This window comes from Zootoca vivipara, chromosome 15 (assembly GCF_965207765.1).
Source record: "Zootoca vivipara chromosome 15, rZooViv2.hap1.1, whole genome shotgun sequence".
In the NCBI taxonomy this organism is placed as follows: domain Eukaryota; kingdom Metazoa; phylum Chordata; class Lepidosauria; order Squamata; family Lacertidae; genus Zootoca; species Zootoca vivipara.
This window is the reverse complement of record NC_142598.1, coordinates 20,715,964-20,736,584: the sequence shown is the minus strand read 5'-3', so window position 1 is coordinate 20,736,584 and position 20,621 is coordinate 20,715,964. Positions and strand designations below refer to the sequence as shown.

Sequence of the window (20,621 nt, the reverse complement as noted above, 5' to 3'; positions counted from 1 at the left end):
TTGGGAGCTGGGGGCACTGTCACGCAGTGGTTCCGCTCCTTCCTCCTGGGCCGTGTTCAGGAAGTGGTGGTGGGGGATGAGTGTTCAGACCCCTGGGCTCTCACTTGTGGGGTGCCTCAGGGTTCTGTCCTCTCCCCCATGCTTTTTAACATCTATATGCAGCCGCTGGGAGAGATCATCAGGGGGCTTGGGCTGGGTGTCCATCAGTATGCTGATGATACCCAGCTCTACCTCTCTTTTAAATCAGAACCAGTGAAGGCGGTGAAGGTCCTGTGTGAGTGCTTGGAGGCGGTTGGAGGATGGATGGCGGCTATCAGATTGAGATTGAATCCTGACAAGACAGAAGTACTGTTTGTGGGGGACAGGAGGCGGGCGGGTGTGGAGGACTCCCTGGTCCTGAATGGGGTAACTGTGCCCCTGAAAGACCAGGTGCGCAGCCTGGGAGTCATCTTAGACTCACAGCTGTCCATGGAGGCACAGGTCAACTCTGTGTCCAAGACAGCTGTTTATCAGCTCCATCTGGTACGCAGGCTGAGTCCCTACCTGCCCACTGACTGTCTCTCCAGAGTGGTGCATGCTCTAGTTATCTCTCGCTTGGACTACTGCAATGCGCTCTACGTGGGGCTACCTTTGAAGGTGACCCGGAAACTACAACTAATCCAGAATGCGGCCGCTAGACTGGTGACTGGGAGCGGCCGCCGAGACCACATAACACCGGTCCTGAAAGACCTACATTGGCTCCCAGTACGTTTCCGAGCACAATTCAAAGTGTTGGTGTTGACCTTTAAAGCCCTAAACGGCCTCGGTCCGTTATACCTGAAGGAGCGTCTCCACCCCCATCGTTCTGCCCGGACACTGAGGTCCAGCTCCGAGGGCCTTCTGGCGGTTCCCTCACTACGAGAAGCCAAGTTACAGGGAACCAGGCAGAGGGCCTTCTCGGTAGTGGCACCCACCCTGTGGAATGCCCTCCCACTAGAGGTCAAAGAGAACAACAATTACCAGACCTTTAGAAGGCATCTCAAGGCAGCCCTGTTTAGGGAAGCTTTTAATGTTTGATGGATTTCTGTATTTTAATGTTTGATGGATTTCTGTATTTTAGAATTTCTGTTTTGTTGGAAGCCGCCCAGAGTGGCTGGGGGAACCCGGCCAGATGGGCGGGGTATAAATAATAAATTATTATTATTATTATTATTATTACATGCTGCGGTAAGATCTGGGCTGGGTTACTGCCATGCACTCTGCATGAGTTTGCTTTTGAATAGCATTTGGAAAGTTCATCCAGTCCCGAATTAGGCTTCTAACAAGGACTAGGCCTTTGCTCTTACGCCAAGAGAACAGCACCAGCTTCCCAGTTCGTTTACATGTTGAATGCTTATGTTAAACTTTCATACTCTACGCTAGCGGAAGTCAAGAAAGCATACCAGGATCTCCTGGTAGATCTCTTGAGTGATTTACAGTAGGTTTTGCGGAGTTTCTGACTCCCAACTGTTTTAACAGTAACAACGGTGAAGAGGCTCTCCCTCCTCTTCTCCACTCAGGTTGCTGGTATGAGGGGAGTTTAGGAAGAAACCAGGAGTGGGTTTTGTGTGAGCTCGGCACAGCCAGCCTTTTGGTAAAGTGGGGTGGAGCAAACTGCTTTGGTGTTAGATCTGGACTCCCCCGGGAGAGGTGATGGATCCATCCATTGGCTTCCTCCACACTGAGTCAACAGTGTGATGTAGCAGCTAAAAAAGCCAATGCAATTCTGGGCTGCATCAATAGGAGTATAGCATCTAGATCAGGCATCCCCAAACTGCGGCCCTCCAGATGTTTTGGCCTACAACTCCCATGATCCCTAGCTAACAGGACCAGTGGTCAGGGATGATGGGAATTTTAGTCCAAAACATCTGGAGGGCTGAAGTTTGGGGATGCCTGATCTAGATCAAGGGAAGTAATAGTACCACTGTATTCTGCTCTGGTCAGACCTCACCTGGAGTACTGTGTCCAGTTCTGGGCACCACAGTTCAAGAAGGATACTGACAAGCTAGAACTTGTCCAGAGGAGGGCAACCAAAATGGTCAAAGGCCTGGAAACGATGCCTTATGAGGAACGGCTTAGGGAGCTGGGTATGTTTAGCCTGGAGAAGAGAAGGTTAAGGGGTGGTATGATAGCCATGTTCAAATACTGTATATAAAAGGATGTCATATAGAGGAGGGAGAAAGGTTGTTTTCTGCTGCTCCAGATAAGCGGACACGGAGCAATGGATTCAAACTACAAGAAAGAAGATTCCACCTAAACATTAGGAAGAACTTCCTGACAGTAAGAGCTGTTCGGCAGTGGAATTTGCTACCAAGGAGTGTGGTGGAGTCTCCTTCTTTGGAGGTCTTTAAGCAGAGGCTTGACAGGCATATGCCAAGAAGGGTTTGATGGTGTTTCCTGCTTGGCAGGGGGTTGGACTGGATGGCCCTTGTGGTCTCTTCCAACTATGATTCTATGACTCCTTTTGGAGCATTGTGCTGTTACAACTTCAGTGTGATTTTAAAAATGGAGACCCACAAGGAAGGAAGGGCCACAATAGGGGCATGGCACAGTGCGGTGCTGGCGTGGGTGAGGGTGTCATGAGCAGGGAAGCCCAAATACTGAAACAAGGGCCTCCCTGATCCATTATTCACAATGGTCTTGTGAGGGACAGGGGATATCGCGAAGTCCCTCCCCTCCTGAGTTCAAGCCCGTCCCCGAGCAAAGGGGAAAGCAGGGAGAGTTCCGATTCCAGTGGGGAAGCAGGAAGTCGTGTCCGAGGCTCAGGCAAGGTAGAGGAGCCAGGGTCCCAGGTAGGACAGGAAGGGGCAAGTAAGGGGGGAAGACCCATCCCCCCAACTCCAGAATTACGCAGGAAGAGGAGGGGCAAGAGGATGGGTCTGCCAAAGCTTTTGTGTTGGAGAAAGACGCGCCAAAAGCCATTAGGAGGTTCTGAAACCGACTGACAACATCGCTCCGTGTAAATAGCAATGACTTGAGCACTGTAAATACGCAGCACCAATAAAAGAATAAAATGCAGAGCTGCGTAGCGTCGTTACTCTGAAGTAGTCCACTCCGGCCACTGTGACAGCAACCTCCTAATCATTTTTGGGCTACTTTGGAGTTGCCGGGATGAGCGTGTCAGAGGCGGAGAAGTGGCGGCAGATCGCTGAGCAAGCCCAGCTAGAACTGCAACAGCTGTCGCTGCAGGCGCAGGGAGAATTGAAGGCAGCTAAAGAGGAGACTAAGAAGGTCCAGGACGACCGGCTACAACTTGCGGAACAGGTGAGAGAGCTCCAGGAAAAAGAGCAGCATTTAAGGGCGGTGGCGGTAGACCTCCAAAACAAGCTGGATGCAGAGAAAAACAAGGCGGGAGGGGCACCCCAAGTCCAAGTGCTGCCAGGAAGGAGAGCCGGGACCCTAGTAAGCAAGTTCAATGGAGACCCGAAGGAGTTTCAGGGCTTTGAGACTGAGATTGTGTATGCTCTTGAGCTGCACCACGATGAGTTCCCTGATGATGAGCACAGAGTAGCGTTTATTGTGGAGCACCTTACAGGGGCGGCCAGGGAGTGGCTAAGACCGTTAATTGCAACAAGGAATCCTTGCATGAAGAATGTCAAACTATTTCTAGAAGGTTTGAAAACGATGTATTCGTCCGATAGTCATATGGACCAGACTAAGGAGGAACTTCATAATTTACGCCAAGGAAATATGACAGTTCGCGCGTATTGGGCGAAATTCACCATGCTGGTGCACAGATTGGGGTGGGATCTGGAGTCTGCCCCAATGCAAGCGGCGTTTTACTTGGGGTTGCATGAGGAGGTGAAGGATGAGCTCTCGAGAGGTCCAAAGCCCAGTAATATGGATCAACTGAGCAAAGCGGCTCTGGCGGTGGGGGTGAGGCAGGAATCCAGATGGAGCGACAAGCAAGCAACGCGCGCAAAGCGGGCTTGGTTCCCACGGTCGCAGGAGAAGCCACTCCCTCAACAACCCTTTCAAGCCACGCCTGGGGCCAGTCAGAACCAGGAACCCAGGCAGATTGATAGCGCGCGCGCGCGGGCTTTTCAAACCCCAGCGGCGCCAAGACGCAAGGAGGGAAGGGGTGGGAATTGCTTTCTCTGCAACTCCCCCCAGCATCTCGTCAGAGACTGCCCACATCGCAGGGAGTGGCAAGGAAAGGCGGGAACGGTTGTGCCCTCCCCCACTGACGCAGCACCACAGCAGGGAAACGGGAAAGCCTGGCTGCAGGAGACAAGGGGCGGCAGCCAGGCACAGTCAGCAGACAACAGCCCCAGCCCACCCACCCGCACAGAGAGGAGCAGAGCCAGCCCACCCCTCCCAGAGCAGGAGTGGTTCTAGAAGTGACGCTCACGCTCCCAAATGGCTATCCATTGACGGTCCTCGCCCTAATTGACAGTGGTGCCTCAGCCAACTTCTTCTCGAGAAACTTTGCAGAAGAGCACCAGATCCAGCTTCTGCAGCTGGATTTTCCTCTGCACGTGGCAACCATTGACGGCAGAGAGCTGCTGGGAGGGGCCATCACTCATCAAACCCCCCCCATGAGAATGACGGTTGGAAGGCACTCAGAGACACTGGCATTCAACGTCACCACCATCTCAGACCCCCCAATCGTTTTGGGCATGAGCTGGCTGGCGCGCCACGACCCCTCCATAAGTTGGCATCAGAGATGCATCACTTTTGGATCGGACTTTTGCCTGGAACATTGCATGCAGCACCAACCAGGGGAGGGGCCTCCGATAGCCACGGTGGCCACCATGCACGTCAAAGGGGGTGAGGCGATACCCAAACCATACTGGGACCTGCAGGAGGTCTTCAGTGAAGCGGAGTCCGACCACCTGCCCCCACACAGGCCTTTTGACTGCCAGATCAACCTGGTGCCTGGGGCAACTATACCCCCAGCCAAGCTGTACGCCATGTCAGACCAGGAACTGGAGGATCTGCGGGCTTTTATCGACAAGAACCTCAAGCGGGGGTTCATCAGAGAAAGCAAGGCAGCAGGGGGCAGCCCGGTCTTCTGGGTGGACAAGAAAGACACGCAACAGCGCCGTCTTGTGGTGGATTTTAGACGGCTGAATTCGGTGACAGAGCCAGTGGCTTTCCCCATGCCCAGAGTGGATGATCTCCTGACAGCGGCACGCAGAGGCAAGATTTTCACCAAGCTAGACCTGAGGGGGGCGTACAACTTGATCAGGATCCGGGACGGCGATGAGTGGAAAACCACGATGTTCACGCCTCTGGGCTCTTTTGAATATCTGGTGATGCCCTTCGGGTTGCAAGGGGGCTCAGCATGCTTCCAGGCCTTCATGCACCACGTCCTGGGGTCCCTACTCTTCAGGAAATGCTTGGTCTTTCTGGATGACATCCTTATTTACTCCAACGACCCAGTGCAGCACGTGAAGGACGTCAGGGAGGTGTTACAGCGCCTGAAGGAGAACCACCTGTATGTGAAGCTGGAGAAGTGCAAGTTTCACACCAAGGAGGTGGACTTCCTAGGCTACAAGCTGTCAGACAAGGGGCTGGCAATGGACAAGGACAAGGTGCAGACCATCCTGGACTGGCACAGCCCCAGGACGCGCAAAGATGCCCAACGCCTACTAGGCTTTGCCAACTTCTACAGGAAGTTCATCAAGAACTTCTCTCGAGTTACGGCTCCCATCACTGACTGCCTGAGAGGCAAGCAGAAGTTCAGGTGGACACCAGAGGCGCAAGCAGCGTTCGAAAGCCTCAAGAGGGTGTTCGCCTCAGACCAGAACCTGTTCCACGTGGTTCAGGACGCGCCCCTACGCATTGAAACAGATGCTTCTGATAAGGCTGTGGGCGCCATTTTGTTGCAACTGGACGCCAACAGAGAGTGGAGACCCTGTGCCTTCTTCTCCAGGAAGTTGACCCAGCCCGAGCGAAACTACACAGTTTTTGATCGGGAACTTCTTGCGATCCACGCGGCGTTCCAGCACTGGAGACACTTCCTGGTGGGCGCCAAGCACCCCATCCAGGTGTGCACAGACCACAAGAACCTGGAGTTCTGGAGAACTGCCAGGGTGCTCAACCAGCGGCAGATACGGTGGGCGGAGTTCTTCTCGAACTTCAACTTCTCCATACACTACATCCCAGGAGAGCAGAATGTCAGGGCGGATGCCCTCTCCCGCAAGCCAGAGTACATGGAGGAGGAGGCGCCACCAGCCCCAAGGCACATTTTCCCCCCGTCGGCATGGTCCTGCGGAGCAGCAGTGGTGAGCGAGGCAGAACTCACAGCACTGACGGCAGCGGATGAATTTGCCAACCGCATCTTCAGAGAACTGAGAGGGGGGAGGGAGCAGGCAAAAGACTTTGCAGAACGCAGAGGGCTGCTTTTCTACAAGGGTGCGCTGTACCTACCCACCACCCAGCTTCGACGTACGGTCCTCAAGCAGATGCACGACAACCCTACAGCGGGGCATTTTGGAAGGGACAAGACCACTCACCTAGTCATGAGACACTTCTGGTGGCCAGGGGTGAGGGAAGATGTTCGAGACTATGTAAGGGGCTGTACCACCTGCCAGCGGGCGAAGGTGGTCAGAGCAGCGCCACCAGGGTTGCTGGAGCCCTTAGCCACACCACACAGGCCGTGGGAAGTGGTGTCCATGGACTTCATCACAGATCTGCCTTCGTCCAGGGGTAAGACTGCAGTGTTGGTGGTGGTGGACCTCATGTCCAAAATGTGTCACTTTATACCGTGTGCCAGGGCAGTCTCGGCAGAAGAGACAGCCAAACTGTTTGTTGATCACATTTTCAGACTGCATGGATTACCTTTAAGGGTTATTTCGGATCGTGGCCGCCAATTTGTTTCCAGGTTCTGGCGGCGGCTCATGAACCTCCTGCAGGTGGAGGTCAGCTTGTCGACGGCTAGACACCCGCAGACCAACGGACAAGCGGAGAGGGTCAACGCCATTCTGCAGCAGTACCTGAGATGCTACGTCAGCCAGCGGCAAACGGACTGGGTGGATCGCTTGCCACTAGCAGAATTTGCCTACAACAATGCAGTGCACGTCTCCACAGGGGTGTCGCCCTTTAAGGCCAATTACGGGCGCGACCTCAGATCTTTCCCAGAGAGGGAGAGGGAGGAGGAGGAGGAGGGCCCACAGGCTGAGGATTGGGCAGAGGAACTGGAGACGGTGCACCAGCAGCTCAGAGAACACTTGGAGAGGGCCAAGGAAGCGTACAAAAAGGGGGCAGATCGCCACAGGCGACAAGGGGAGGTCATCAGGGTGGGGGACAAGGTGTGGTTGTCCTCGGAGGGCCTTCCCACCAGAGGGAGGTGCAAAAAGCTGGCACCCAAATGGCTGGGCCCCTTCACGGTCACGCAACAGGTCAACCCGGTGGCATACAGGCTGGCACTGCCAGAGGACATGAGGGTGCATCCAGTGTTTCATAGATCGCTGCTGTCGCCGTACAGGGAAAGCAGCAGGCTCAGAGACAGCGAACAAACCCCCGAGGGAGGGGGGGAGAGGGAAAGCAGGGAGCAACTCAATGAGGCCACGGCCATCCTGGATTCAAGGTGGGGGGTGGGGGGCCTGGAGTACCTCATGGCATGGGAGGATGCTCCACCGTCCCAGAATGAATGGGTTCCCGCCACTCAGATACAGGAGGAATTCTTGGTGGAAGAATTTCACGCCCTCTTTCCCCACAGACCCAAGCCCTGGCACATGGAAAGGGAGGGGGAGGAGGAGGAGGCACGGGAGAACAGCTCACCATGGCGCTGGGAAGCGGAGTTTGAGGAACCAGAGGATGAGGTATGGGTGTCGCCAAGATCCACCCAGTCAGAGGAAGGAGCAGATTGGCAAAACATTTTTACCCCCACCAGCTCTGACGCCACGGACTTTTTGGGATTCCCGTCCTCCCAGGCGGAAGGGGGGGGCTCGCAGGACTGGGGGGAGGTGTTCACACCAACGGGCTCGGAGAGCACCGAGTTTTTAGGCTTCCAGTCGTCACCGACACATGGGGGGGGCCTGGGGAGGGGTGAAGGAGAGCTTGGGAGGGGGGTGGATGTGAGGGACAGGGGATATCACGAAGTCCCTCCCCTCCTGAGTTCAAGCCCGTCCCCGAGCAAAGGGGAAAGCAGGGAGAGTTCCGATTCCAGTGGGGAAGCAGGAAGTCGTGTCCGAGGCTCAGGCAAGGTAGAGGAGCCAGGGTCCCAGGTGGGACAGGAAGGGGCAAGTAAGGGGGGAAGACCCATCCCCCCAACTCCAGAATTACGCAGGAAGAGGAGGGGCAAGAGGATGGGTCTGCCAAAGCTTTTGTGTTGGAGAAAGACGCGCCAAAAGCCATTAGGAGGTTCTGAAACCGACTGACAACATCGCTCCGTGTAAATAGCAATGACTTGAGCACTGTAAATACGCAGCACCAATAAAAGAATAAAATGCAGAGCTGCGTAGCGTCGTTACTCTGAAGTAGTCCACTCCGGCCACTGTGACAGGTCTCTTGCCTCTCATGTCACCCATTCCTTTTTTTACGTTCTGAATTGGTTCGGAAGAAGCCTTGATGCAAGGAGAGTTGGGAGCGTTGGTTTTTATCTGTAAACGCCCTTCCAATCCACACCTGGACAAGACTAGTTTCTGTGAGAGGTGTACTCAAAAACCGTCAAAATGAAATATGTCGCCATTTTACCAGCCATCTACTCGGCCGCAACCATTTGAGTCTAACCTGCATCTCAAATTGGGCTGTGATCCTCATGCCCCTTAAAAACCTGGTTGTTTTTGGCTTTTTATTGAACCAGCTCAGTTCTCAGTGCTTCTAAGGAGACCAGCAGCCCTAAGCCATGTCTACTCAGGAGCAAGACCACCAATTTCAGTGGAATTTGCGCCTTGAAGTTCTAAGTATAAAAGGAACAAAAAAGAGGAGATCTCACAAGCCTCAAGTCCTATTCTACAAGGTCTGGATTCTAGGACATTTCCCCCCAATTTTTGTCTTTGGATAGAGCCTTGCTGTGTCACGTAAGGGCTTAGGTTTACAAATAATTCCCTTTCCTGTAGGTGGGGAGGGACGGGACAATAGTGGTTTGCCTGGTGGGGCAGAGCCACAGTGCCCAATTGCACTGTGGCAGCTCCATCGCTTGTGCGCTGACTTACTTCCACAGAAAGAAGAAACTACAGAGGGGTAGCCAATGTGGTACCTTGCAGGTGTTGTTGGACTACAACTCCCATGATCCCTGACCATTGGCCATTATGCTAAGTGAGGCTGCTGGGAGTTATAGTCCAACAACATTTGGGGAGCTGCTCCTGTATCCAGTCACAAACCAAAACCCCTGCATGAGAGCTACATTATTATTATTATTAAGCTCCTAGGTTGCATCATTTGTCTCCAAACTTGAAATCCGTGAACACTTGAAGAAATTAAATTTAAATTGTGCCCTGTATTTCTAGATATGACCGTTCTGAATTTCTAAACTGTTAGGTTGCGATGGAGGGGGAGAAGGGACGTTGTGAGAGAACCTTTGTCTCGATGAATGGTCCATGAGCAAGTAATCTCCGCAAAAGATAATCACCCATTTTGTGTTAAGCCGTGGAGAGGGAGGGTCCGCCTTTGTTGCGTTACCCTGAAGCATGCTGCAGGCAACACTTAAAGAAGGAAAAGGTTCACTGTGAGAGATGGAAAGTAATTGACCACCATTTAGTTATTTTTAGCACTTGAATCCACGACCCCTTTGGAAAGGGAACTGTAGAACAACAATAAAAAATAATGATTGGCAATATGTACATCTTGAGACTTTCCGCCTTCTAGATCCAAATTCATACTCAGATTTGGTTTATAACTTAAATTAAAGGAATATGGTTATATGGTGCACTTAATTTGGGAGTAAGTCAGTAGGCCTTCTAAATATATGTGTACAGGTATAGGTTTGTTTGGGCTGCGTACATTTATTTCCTTGTGTGTTGTAAGTCCTTCGTTTCTTTCAACTTCAAATGGCTTTTAAAGATGTTCTCTCCCCCACCAGTTTACCTAGAGAGAAACTAGGGGTCGGCCTTGAACTTGTGCTCTTTGCTCTTTAAAGAGGTTTCAGTCTTGCAGATTCAAGGTGATCCCAGTCTTTGTCCAGGTAAACATGGAATTTTATGGCGAGGGTGAGGCAGGGGAAAGATCATATAAACCCGAGTTCTCTTCTAGTCGGTCTCCTGCTCACAGTTCTGAAGAGTGAGCAGTAACTCCTGGGTAGCTCCCAAGATTCGGTTCTCCCAAATTCATGGATGGGGAACCTCAGATGACCATGGCTGTAATATGTCCTTGAACTCTGATAATGCCTCCTGCTTGCCTGAATGGAGGATGAAGAGGTGTGTGTGAGAGAGTGTGTGTGTAGAAGCTGAGCTGTCAAGGGTGTTTCCAACCCAAAGAAATGCACACGGCACATACAGTGGTACCTCGCAAGGCGAATGCCCTGCAAGACGAATTTTTCGCAAGACGAATTGACTCGTGGAACGAATTAAATTCGTCTTGCGAGGCACCACTGTAGCTAACTCTCTATTGTCAAAGATAACATAGTAGCTTCTATAGCTCTGGAACCCTGTGCACACTGATCTAGCATCTACGTATCTATTCCCAGATCCATGCTTTCTGGCGCAGTTGCAGCAACCAGGGACCTCGCGCCCTCCACCAATTTATGTACCTTCCCCCGACAGGCTGCACACATGCAGCCGGAAACTATGCCTGCATAGAAACTTCCTCTGCTCTTCGCTTTTCATTCCCCTCCTTGTTCTGGGAGACAGTGGTGCAGGAGAGGGTGGTGAAGCACCTGGCCCTTCACTTGCCTGACCTACCTTTTCCTCTGACCCATCCTGTGCTCCATTCTTCAGCTCTGAAGCTTCTCCTGCCTCTGACTCTTGCCTCCTGGATGGTACAGTTCCCTGCAAATCACTGACCCCGTCTCCCAAATCAGACTGCAGCCTGCTTTCCCCCTGTGTACCCTCATCAGTGTCCTGTCAGTCTATCACACTAGCCTACTGTACAAAGTAAAATTCAGAGTTCCTTCAATACAGGAGGTAGAATTGTACACGTACATAACTGTGTTGGGGGTGTCTTATTACATGTATATATTTTTCATTTTTGCTTTGCTATCTGGTTTGCTTTGCTAATACAGTGGTACCTCAGGTTAAGTACTTAATTGGTTCCGAAAGTCCGTACTTAACCTGAAGCGTACTTAACTTGAAGTGAACTTTCCCATTGAAAGTAATAGAAAGTGGATTAATCCGTTCCAGACGATGAAAAACACCCCCTAAAACAGCAATTTAACATGAATTTTACTGTCTAACGAGACCATTGATCCATGAAACGAAGGCAATAATCAATGTACTATACTATAAAATAAATAAGACAGTATTGTAGATGAAAAAAATTAACATTGACTGTACCTAGCAAATTATGTGTAGAAAGGAAATTTATAAATTATTCAGTTCTCTTGGGGAAATCACACAAGATAAAACCTTAGAAGGAAAGGGGAATCCCCACCCCAATGGAAAATGCCCTGTCATTAGCAATAGAAGTTTAGATCAGCCCCCTCAAAAAATAAATAAAAAAATAAGGCTCTATAGTTTTGAAAAGGATCTTTGCTTTATTCACATGTAGAAATCCCTTGGTCTAGAAATGTCCACATTTGTGTTAATTCATTGGTCTTGGTTAGCAGAGAAGAAGCAGTGCCATACCGTGTTTCCCCCTTTTTAAGACACCGTCTTATAACTTTTTTCCCCTCAAAAAACACAGGGTGGCTTACTTTCGGTGGGATGTCTTATTTTTTATTACCGGTACGGTTTTTACGGTTCAGGGCGCTGGCTCAGGGCGCTGCTGGGCTGTCTTGAGTGCTCGGCGCTGCAGCAGCCCCCAGTTCCGGGTGGCGGGGTGGCAGGCGTCTTTGGCCGGGCCAGGCAGAGGCCGCTGGCTCATGCGCTCCGCCTGCCGCTGCAGGGCGCTCCAAGCTCCTTGGCCGGGCCAGGCAAGGAAGAAGCAGTGAGCCCAGCAGTGGCGGCAAGCACGGAAGCGGCAGGGATGGCGGTGGACGAGAAGGCAGAGCGCGGGGCTGCAGCCAGCAAGGCGGGGGCGCGATCAGCTGTTAAGCGGAGCTCTTGGAGCGCCTCTTCATAGCTGATCGCGCTCCTGCAGTGCTGGCTGCATGGAGTGACTCTGTGAGTGGAGGTGCCTGTGGAGGTTGGTTTCCGCGGCACGGAAGTATGGCTTATTTTCGGGGTATGTCTTGTATTTCTCAAATACTTAAAAACCCTGCCATGGCTTACTTTATGACTACGTATTAAAAAGGGGGAAACAGGGTATATACTTTGGAAAGCACAGGGATATAATTGTGCCAGTTCCCCCACCTAAGTTCTGCAAAAGTGTCAAACCTGGCACCTCATCTCCTCCAAATTTTCCTGCACGCCCTCAGGCGCTGTGTATTTGGCATTGCTTGTGACTGTAAACTATAACAGAAGAAGGAAAATTTTAGCACACTTTCCATATTTTCTGGGGATTATGTACTTCTTTCATTTGTTAATACTGAAATGTGGGGAGTGGAGGAAGAGGTTATGAATCCAAATGAGGGCTGCTGTTCTACTTGAGAGTAAACCTAATTGAATTCATTGGGACTTAGGAGTAGGCAGGTATAGAATTGCACCTTTGGAGTGTTTGGTAATGTACGCTTGGCACACCTCAAAGGTGCCAAGAACGCCACTTATTTCAAGAACCACAGTTGACTGAAACTTTTGTCTCAAGCTGTGCAAACAAAATGTATGTTGTTCCAGTTTCTTTTTTTTAATGAGCAAATGTTATTTGGGATAGTGAAATCCAGGAAGGGAAGAAATCAGTTCCTACCTATATATTTTATTTAGGTTTCTGTACTTTAAATATGTTACACGCTTGAATTGAATGTGACATCAGAGAACAGGATTTGATCATTTTTGAGGTGAAAGAGATTTTATAGTCAAGTGTATGACCGAGGCTGGAGTGTGCTGTTAGTTTCATTGCATTCTTCTGAATTTACAAGCTTGGTAATACAATATTTATTGGACTGGTTGTTACAAAAGTACAAGCTTTTGCATTTCACAAACCTCTTTTCCAGGTATAGAATGGGAAATTTTGTCTATAAATGAAAAGGGATGCCAACTTCTTCATATGAATTGGTGTTGAGAGTAGGTTAAAGGTGTGCAGCCAGTCTTTTGGCTGGTAGATTTCAACACATATTAACCCTGCTCAGTTGGAGGACCATGGAAAACAATTTCTTCTCCCCCTTCACCTTGTCCTTGATGCGTGGTCTCTGTGCACACACTGGCTTGGTTCACACATAGCAATAAACCATGGTTTATTAAACTGTGACTTACTAGTGATACCCTGCCCAGCACCTTACCATCAACAAACCTCAATCTCAAGACATGGCTTGCTGCCAGCTTACAAGCCTTTGTCAGGTTTAAGTATGGCTTGGTGTTACATATGAACCTAGCACCCTTAATCATGGTTTGTTTAACCACCGCACCTCAGAAGCTCACCACGCCTCAAAGGCAAGACGCATGAGCTGTTGGAGAATGAACAGCACTTAGAGCAACAACAAAAAACCAAGCTATGGCTTGTGTGCAACAACTCATGGTTTGTTAAGCAAACCATGGCTTAAGGAAACCACAGTTTAGGATGAAGACTGAACCAGGCCACTGTGTCCATGTTGTAGAGCTTGGACAACCATTCAACCCCTGTCAAATCAACTGCCAAACAGCCAAGCTTGTGTCAATTATCTCCCTCAAGAGCACACTCACATCTTTAAAAGGTAACTTGATAAATGGCTCAGTTAGTGATTGTATTAAGGTGCCAGAAGCACTCTTGATTTGCTGTTTTCCAGAGAGTAGTCCTGGTGTTGGAACCATGGTAAACATTTTGCCATACTGCCAACTCCCTTGTGTTTCTGTAATGTTAACATGCAGAATATAATCTTGCACAAAATTGGAAATTTGTCTTGCTGGTTGGCCTGCCCATGCTTGCTGCCACTTTGCTCTCTAAGCTAAAGCCTAGGAGGACAGAGTACGGAGTGGAAATGGCAAACACTAAAGAAGCGCTTCTGCTTCCACCGCTTTGCAAGACTCCTGGAAAGAAGTTCAGGTTGTTTAATTGTATCACAAATGTAAAAGAAAAGGTCAGTTTGAGAACTGTACATTAAAGCAAAACAATACCAGTAAAATTATACCATTTCGTTTCCAGGACAAGAAATGGTGTGAGTCTTTCAGCAACTCGCTTCTTAGACAAGAAAAGGGAAGGGTAACACCCTGGGAAACTGGGTATGAATTCCTGTGATTCTTATTTAGGCAAGACATAGTTGGGAGTTTTCTACTTGGCCGGCAAGTCGACTGTTTATTAGCAAAAATTCCCATGAAGTATCATTTTGTTTTGCTCGTTTTCAGTTCCAGTACGGAAAAAATATATAGATGATCCCTGTGTTTTCACCCCCTCTCTGCCCACTTTGTGAACACACTGATCTTGTTATCTCCAGGCTCACCCTTGAACTCCTGTAACCTTCTTTTCTCTGGCTGTCCTTTATCATCTCTCAGTCTTCTCACCTCTGTCCAAAACTCCCTCCTCCAAAAAAACTCATTGCTTCTCATTGCTCTGATCAGGTGATGCACCTCCTTCAGTCCCTGCTTTAGCTTTCCGTCACCTTCTGGATCTGTCATGAATTCTGTTCTCACCTTTTGAGGACACTTTGGGTGGTATTTCCCTGTCCTACCCACTGAGACTCCCTTATTCAAGTAAAAAACAGTACAGGCTCAGCAGGAGTTCAAGAACAGGGCAGGAAGCTCAGAATCAGACAGAAGCAATGAAGATGTCCCAACAAGGTTTCCATGCCCGCCTCGCCGAGCTTTTAAAGACAAGGCATAGTGTGCTCACTTGCAAGTCTTGCTCGCCTTGCAGGATTGTGTAGGTAGTGGGCCTGCTCCTATGACGGTGGCTTCTGGTTTTAGGTGACAAGACTGCACCCTCCTGTTCAGTCACTTCTACCTTCCTCCTTCATCTGCTCAAAGCCCACCTCAGCCTCCACTGAGGCTCTCTGCTCTGCGGGAAGGTCAGGGACGAGAACCACCATCCCTGCTCCCCTTTCCAAAGCAGCTGAAGTTGGGGCGGATCCCTCTCCCTCTGACCCACTTCCTCATCATTCAGTCTCATTCCCCAATCACCTATTCCTTTCTCCCACTGCTGCATCAGAGACTGCCAGCCCAAACCCAGATCTCAACAGCTCTGTGGGGTTCATGGCATGAATCTCAATTGCCACATTTTCTTAAAAGTGATCCTCATTTTGTAATTTAGCATTACAGATACTGTACCTCTCCTCTCTGCCCCCCTCCCTACTTCCCTGACTTTCATCTCTGCTGTTGGAATTTCAGATAGAAAGCTCTCCTGAGCAGGGATTGCTTTTGTCCTCCCCACTCCTCCAGCCTGTGTGTGTGTGTGTGCCCCTGAAAAGTGCCATGTATATTTATATGTTAGATCAAAAATAAACAATACTTTACAGAGAGTGCTGGAGGTTATTATCTGGTGTGGCAGTAATAGGCAAGGCCAAGAGCGACTGTTCCCCAAGCAGCGGTGATTTCTGTTTCTGTTTTATCCCCTATTCAGAAAGTGCATTTTGTATAAGGCACCAGGGCAGTGGGAATAAAGAGAGCTCTCCTCGCATATATGACTTCACAACAATCAGGGCTGTACTTTGCAAATGCAGCTAGCTAGCTTCTGAAAAGATTTCCAGTCCCGAAATGCGCCACTGAATGCTTATGTTGCTCTGCCGGTGTTGGTGTGATTATCCCTTAGGATGTCAGACCCTCCTGAACAAAAGTTTGATCTGGTATTGCACCATTTACTGGGATGGTAAGTTAGTCTGATCTGGTTTTAAACCATTTGCTGGGGTGGTATGTTACCTATGGTTTGCATGTTCCAACTATTTTTGTGTTATGTTTTTGCTTTTTTTAATATTTTAGTTGCTATGTAGATCATTAGATTGCAAAGTCACAATACACATATTTTAAGAAATAGATATTAGCATGAATAGATAACATGGATTTTAAAAGAGTCAACTTAGATGTGCTTACCTGGAAGTTGAACTGGTTGGGAATGGCATTCAAGAAAAACTTGCATTGGATTGATCAATTAATATATTTGTTCTGAAAAATCAGGAACTAATAATTTCTTACAGAATTTATAATATGTTGTGTGTAGATTGTGTGTCCGAGACAGAGAGGAAAGAGAAGCCATAAATGAATCTTGGATCTGGAAAAGATTATTGGATAGGGGAAATGTGTGCCTTATCATTTATGATTGATTTGACGTTCCTGCATTGCAGAGGGTTGGACTGGATGATCCTTGGGGTACCTTCCAACTTTACAGTTCTATGTTTCTATTATTCTAATCCTAACCCTTAAATGAAGCTTAAGATGTGCTTGATAATGAGGCCAATTTAGAGGAGAATAGGAAATTGTATTAAGGATTATTGCTTATAATATGAGGTGTAACTCTAAAAGGAGGCTTCTGTAATGTTAATTCCTGCGGGGTCTTTTTGTATATTTTTCTTGACTCCGAACATGTTGGAGATATATCAACATGAAGGAGCTGTTTCATTATAGAATATCAAAAAAGTGGCAAAATTTCCCTGTGTTCGTCTATTAGACATTTTTTTGTTTTCTGTTGTCTGCTTTAAACAAAAAACTATTTACTTAAATATGGTTCCCTGCCTAACCAGCAGCCAAGATAGCTAACAAAATCCAATATAAACAAATATAAAACCACAACAAGCTTGCTAAAAATATAAAAAAGCAAACAGCCAAGCGAAAAGAAAGCAGCAGGAAAACACAACAGTCTGCGTAGTACTGAGCTCACTTGCATTATCCTTCGAATGCCATCCAAAATAGCCAACTTGCTCAAGGACCAGTAATGATAGGTCAGTGGAGGGTGTTCCACAATTGTGGTGCCATGACCCAAAAGGCTCTGTATAATCCACTCATCAGACGTCGTATGATGGAGGGGCATGGAGAAGGGTCTCTGGTGTATCCCGAGTAGTCTGGCTCACCCTAACACCATTAGAATTGGGGTGGCCCTCCAGATGTTTATAGCCCCCACCCCCCATCATGCCTGATCATTGACCACACTGGTGGGGGTGGGGCTGGTGGAAGTTGGATTCCTAACACCTGGAGGGACAAAGTTTCTCCATCTCTGCATTAGAATGAAACCTTCAAGTTTCTGCCATTCCAAAAAAACAAAACCCCAGAAATCCACAAAACATGATTGGACATACGTATGCATGTGTATATATTGCATGAGGTTTTTTTTCAAGGAAACAAATTGGGTCAGATAGAAATGAAATATAAAAATTATACAGTCAGTTTAGTAATGTACAGTATATTACTATAGGGATATCAGACAAGTTTAAGGCTGCATATTGTCTTGAAAGTTAAGTTTGACTGAAATGACAGGGAATTACAAAATTGTGCTTGGGAATTGGGGACTAAGCTGTTTTATAAAGAACATTAAATAACTGAAAAGAGATAATGCAGAAAAATATCATTGTATTGTTGGCGTAATGGGGAAATGAAATTGTAAATCATGGTAAGAAAACACCGGTAAGTCTTGTGAGCTTCTGTTGTGATCTTTAGCTACAGATAAAGACGTGTTGGTTCGGTAGGCATTTGTTTTAATCGAAAAGACATTGCATCTTGGAAAAGGAGCTTTCAGCACAGTGCTTCGCTTGCTTTCTGCAGATATCCTGTCTGCAGATATCCTGTCTGTAGAAAATAAAAGCAAATCTATTGTTTTACCTTCTGCATGCATGTAGAAACCCCAGAGCTAGAAATGGAGGAATCCTTTGCAGATGGAAGGTTAGCCCTGTAGATCAATTTGAGTCCTTTGGGGGAAAGGGCAGGATATAAATTGAATAAAATTAATAAAGATTGCCTGTACAGAAATAATGCTACTGCGGCAATACAGTGCCGATAGTCAGGGATGCAAAGGTGAATGCCTGGTAATGCTGGACAGACCTCACGAAGAACAGTGTCCCCAGCATTGCGGCAGCCTGTTGAGCTTGCATTTGAGTCCTGTAGTTGCCTTTGAAGTGACAGCTTTTATTGACTTGCAGAAAGGCTTATTTAGAAGGAAGAGCACCAGTGTGTCACCAGAAATTGTATCTTTGCATGCCTGCTCAGAAATAAACTGTTTTACTTCTCCCAAGCCATCACATACCAAGGTGTTGACCAAGCAGTGTGCTGAGACCATTCTCTGATTCTCTCTCTCACCTGCATGGCAGGTGTGGCCTCCCAACAGCAACATCTCCACCAATAACTGGTAGCAGCAAGCAATGTTAGAAATTAACCAGGTGCATTTTGCTGCTGGCATAGGTTCAGTTATGACCTACAGTACATGGAGATTTCTGGGCGCCAGTTTGGCAACCACAGTTTAACAACCTCTGCCTTAGCTCATAGTACAGTATATTCCTGCGTATAAGACTACTTTTTAACCCAGGAAAATCTTCTCAAAAGTCGGGGGTCGTCTTATACGCTGGGTCGTATTTCTTATATGGCAAGTATATCTCAAACTCTATATTTTGACTGGAAAAGTTGGGGGTCGTCTTATACGCCCAGTCGTCTTATACGCCGGAATATACAGTAAATACCATTTCCGTTTACACTGTGTGTGTTTCTCCTTCTTGCATGCTGGGACAAGTGAATTGTTGCAAGAGCAAGCCACAGTCAAGCAGTGCAGTTGAGATAGAATTGTAGTGTTGCAAGGGACCCCAAGGGTCAACTGACCCAACCCCCTGGTGAACAGACGTTCAGTTTCAGCGATCGTAACCTAGGTTTAAGGTGATGTTTGGCGCCTAGCTTCTATATCTGAGTTTCTAACACTGGTGGTGAGGTGGCTGGGGGGGTCTGCACTGTGTGAGCAAACCAGGGAGCCGATCCATTGCTCCTGCCTGTGTCCACACAGCGCTGATCTCTCTACCACCTCTCCCAGTAAGGAGTAGCAATGCCGCTGCTGGAAAGCCAAATGTGTGCTGCTGACCCTCCCCACTAGCTGCCCCTGCATGTATGCAAAAAACGAGCAAAAGCAAACAAGAAAACCTCAAAACAATATTAGGACAAAAGAAATAAGAGAGGAACAAATCAAAATAGGATCACAGGCGTTATTGTGTAGCCACATTCTTCATTCTGCTGCTGCTGCTCTGCCAGGGAGTGTTTGGGAGGACTGCTCCCCCTGAAGCCCACTTCCACCTGGGGCTTGGGGCGGGTCCCCCACTCCACCACAGCTTTTAAGGCTCCTGGGAGGCCTGGAACATTGCTGCTGCTGCTGCTGCTCTGCCAGGGAGTGTTTGGGAGGACTGCTCCCCCTGAAGCCCACTTCCACCTGGGGCTTGGGGCGGGTCCCCCACTCCTCCACAGCTTTTGAGGCTCCTGGGAGGCCTGGAACATCACTGCTGCTGTGAGTACTGGAAGGACTGCTCCCCCTGAAGCCCACTTCCACCTTGGGCTTGGGGCGGGTCCCCCACTCCACCACAGCTTTTAAGGCTCCTGGGAGGCCTGGAACATTGCTGCTGCTGCTGCTGCTCTGCCAGGGAGTGTTTGGGAGGACTGCTCCCCCTGAAGCCCACTTCCACCTGGGGCTTGGGGCGGGTCCCCCACTCCTCCACAGCTTTTGAGGCTCCTGGGAGGCCTGGAACATCACTGCTGCTGTGAGTACTGGAAGGACTGCTCCCCCTGAGGCCCACTTCCACCTTGGGCCCGGGGGCGGGACCCATACTCTACCACAGCTTTAAGGCTCCTAGGAGGCCTGAAACAGTGCTGCTGCTGCTTTTCTTGTAATTCTGATGTGTTTGTAACTTTTATTGTTTTTTGTTTTTGTTGTTTATCGTTTAGTTTGTTAGTTTGTTTTCTGTATTGGTTTTAAATTTGATTTTAAGGGGAGGGGTTAATTTTAGTTTGTAATTTTTTGTCTTTGTATTGTTTTATTGTATTAGTTTGTTTTCTGTATTGGTTTTAAATTTGATTTTAAGGGGAGGGGTCAATTTTAGTTTGTAATTTTCTGTCTTTGTATTGTTTTACTGTATTTTTTGATTTACATAGGTTTTAGGGAGGGATTTTTAGTTGGGTGTGGGAATCTGTTAAATTTTAGTGTATTTGTAATTTTTATTGTTTTATTGTGTTTTTTGTGTTTTTCTTTTGTTCTGTTCTTTGCTGTTTTTTACAGAGGTTTTATTTTGTTTTTAAGGGGAGGGGTCAGGGCTGCCCGGGAGGGGGTCCCAGCAAGCAAAATGGCTGGGGCAGATTCCACAGGGGGTGATGCACTGGGACAACCGATCTCAGTGGTCACGGGTAGGAGGAGGAGTTACGCTAAGACCAGACCATGTCATTACCGAGGAGGCAGACTTAGTCGTTGTCTGAGGACTATCCCTGCCTCCGGGTCTGGTCCTGACCGGACGGATATTGGAATCAGCAAGGGATACCCACATGACCTGAAGGTGCTGCTGTGCAATGCCAGGTCGATGATGAATAAGACCACTGCCATTCACGACCTGATTGTGGATGGAGGATTTGACCTGGCATGTGTGACAGAGACCTGGTTGGATGAAGCCGATG

At 48.6% G+C, this 20,621-nt stretch overlaps 2 protein-coding genes across 6 annotated transcripts in view; both read left to right on the top strand.

Moving 5' to 3' along the window:
• Positions 1-20,621, top strand: part of PRAG1 (PEAK1 related, kinase-activating pseudokinase 1) — a 99,858-nt gene that overhangs the window by 63,114 nt on the left and 16,123 nt on the right. The window lies entirely within an intron of this gene.
• On the top strand, positions 12-20,319 carry LOC148683409 (uncharacterized). The gene is made up of 2 exons (XM_088659029.1): positions 12-2,655; positions 8,471-20,319. Exon 1 carries the CDS (start codon positions 139-141, stop codon positions 1,054-1,056), a length of 918 nt encoding a protein of 305 aa, XP_088515155.1. The 5' UTR covers positions 12-138; the 3' UTR covers positions 1,057-2,655; positions 8,471-20,319.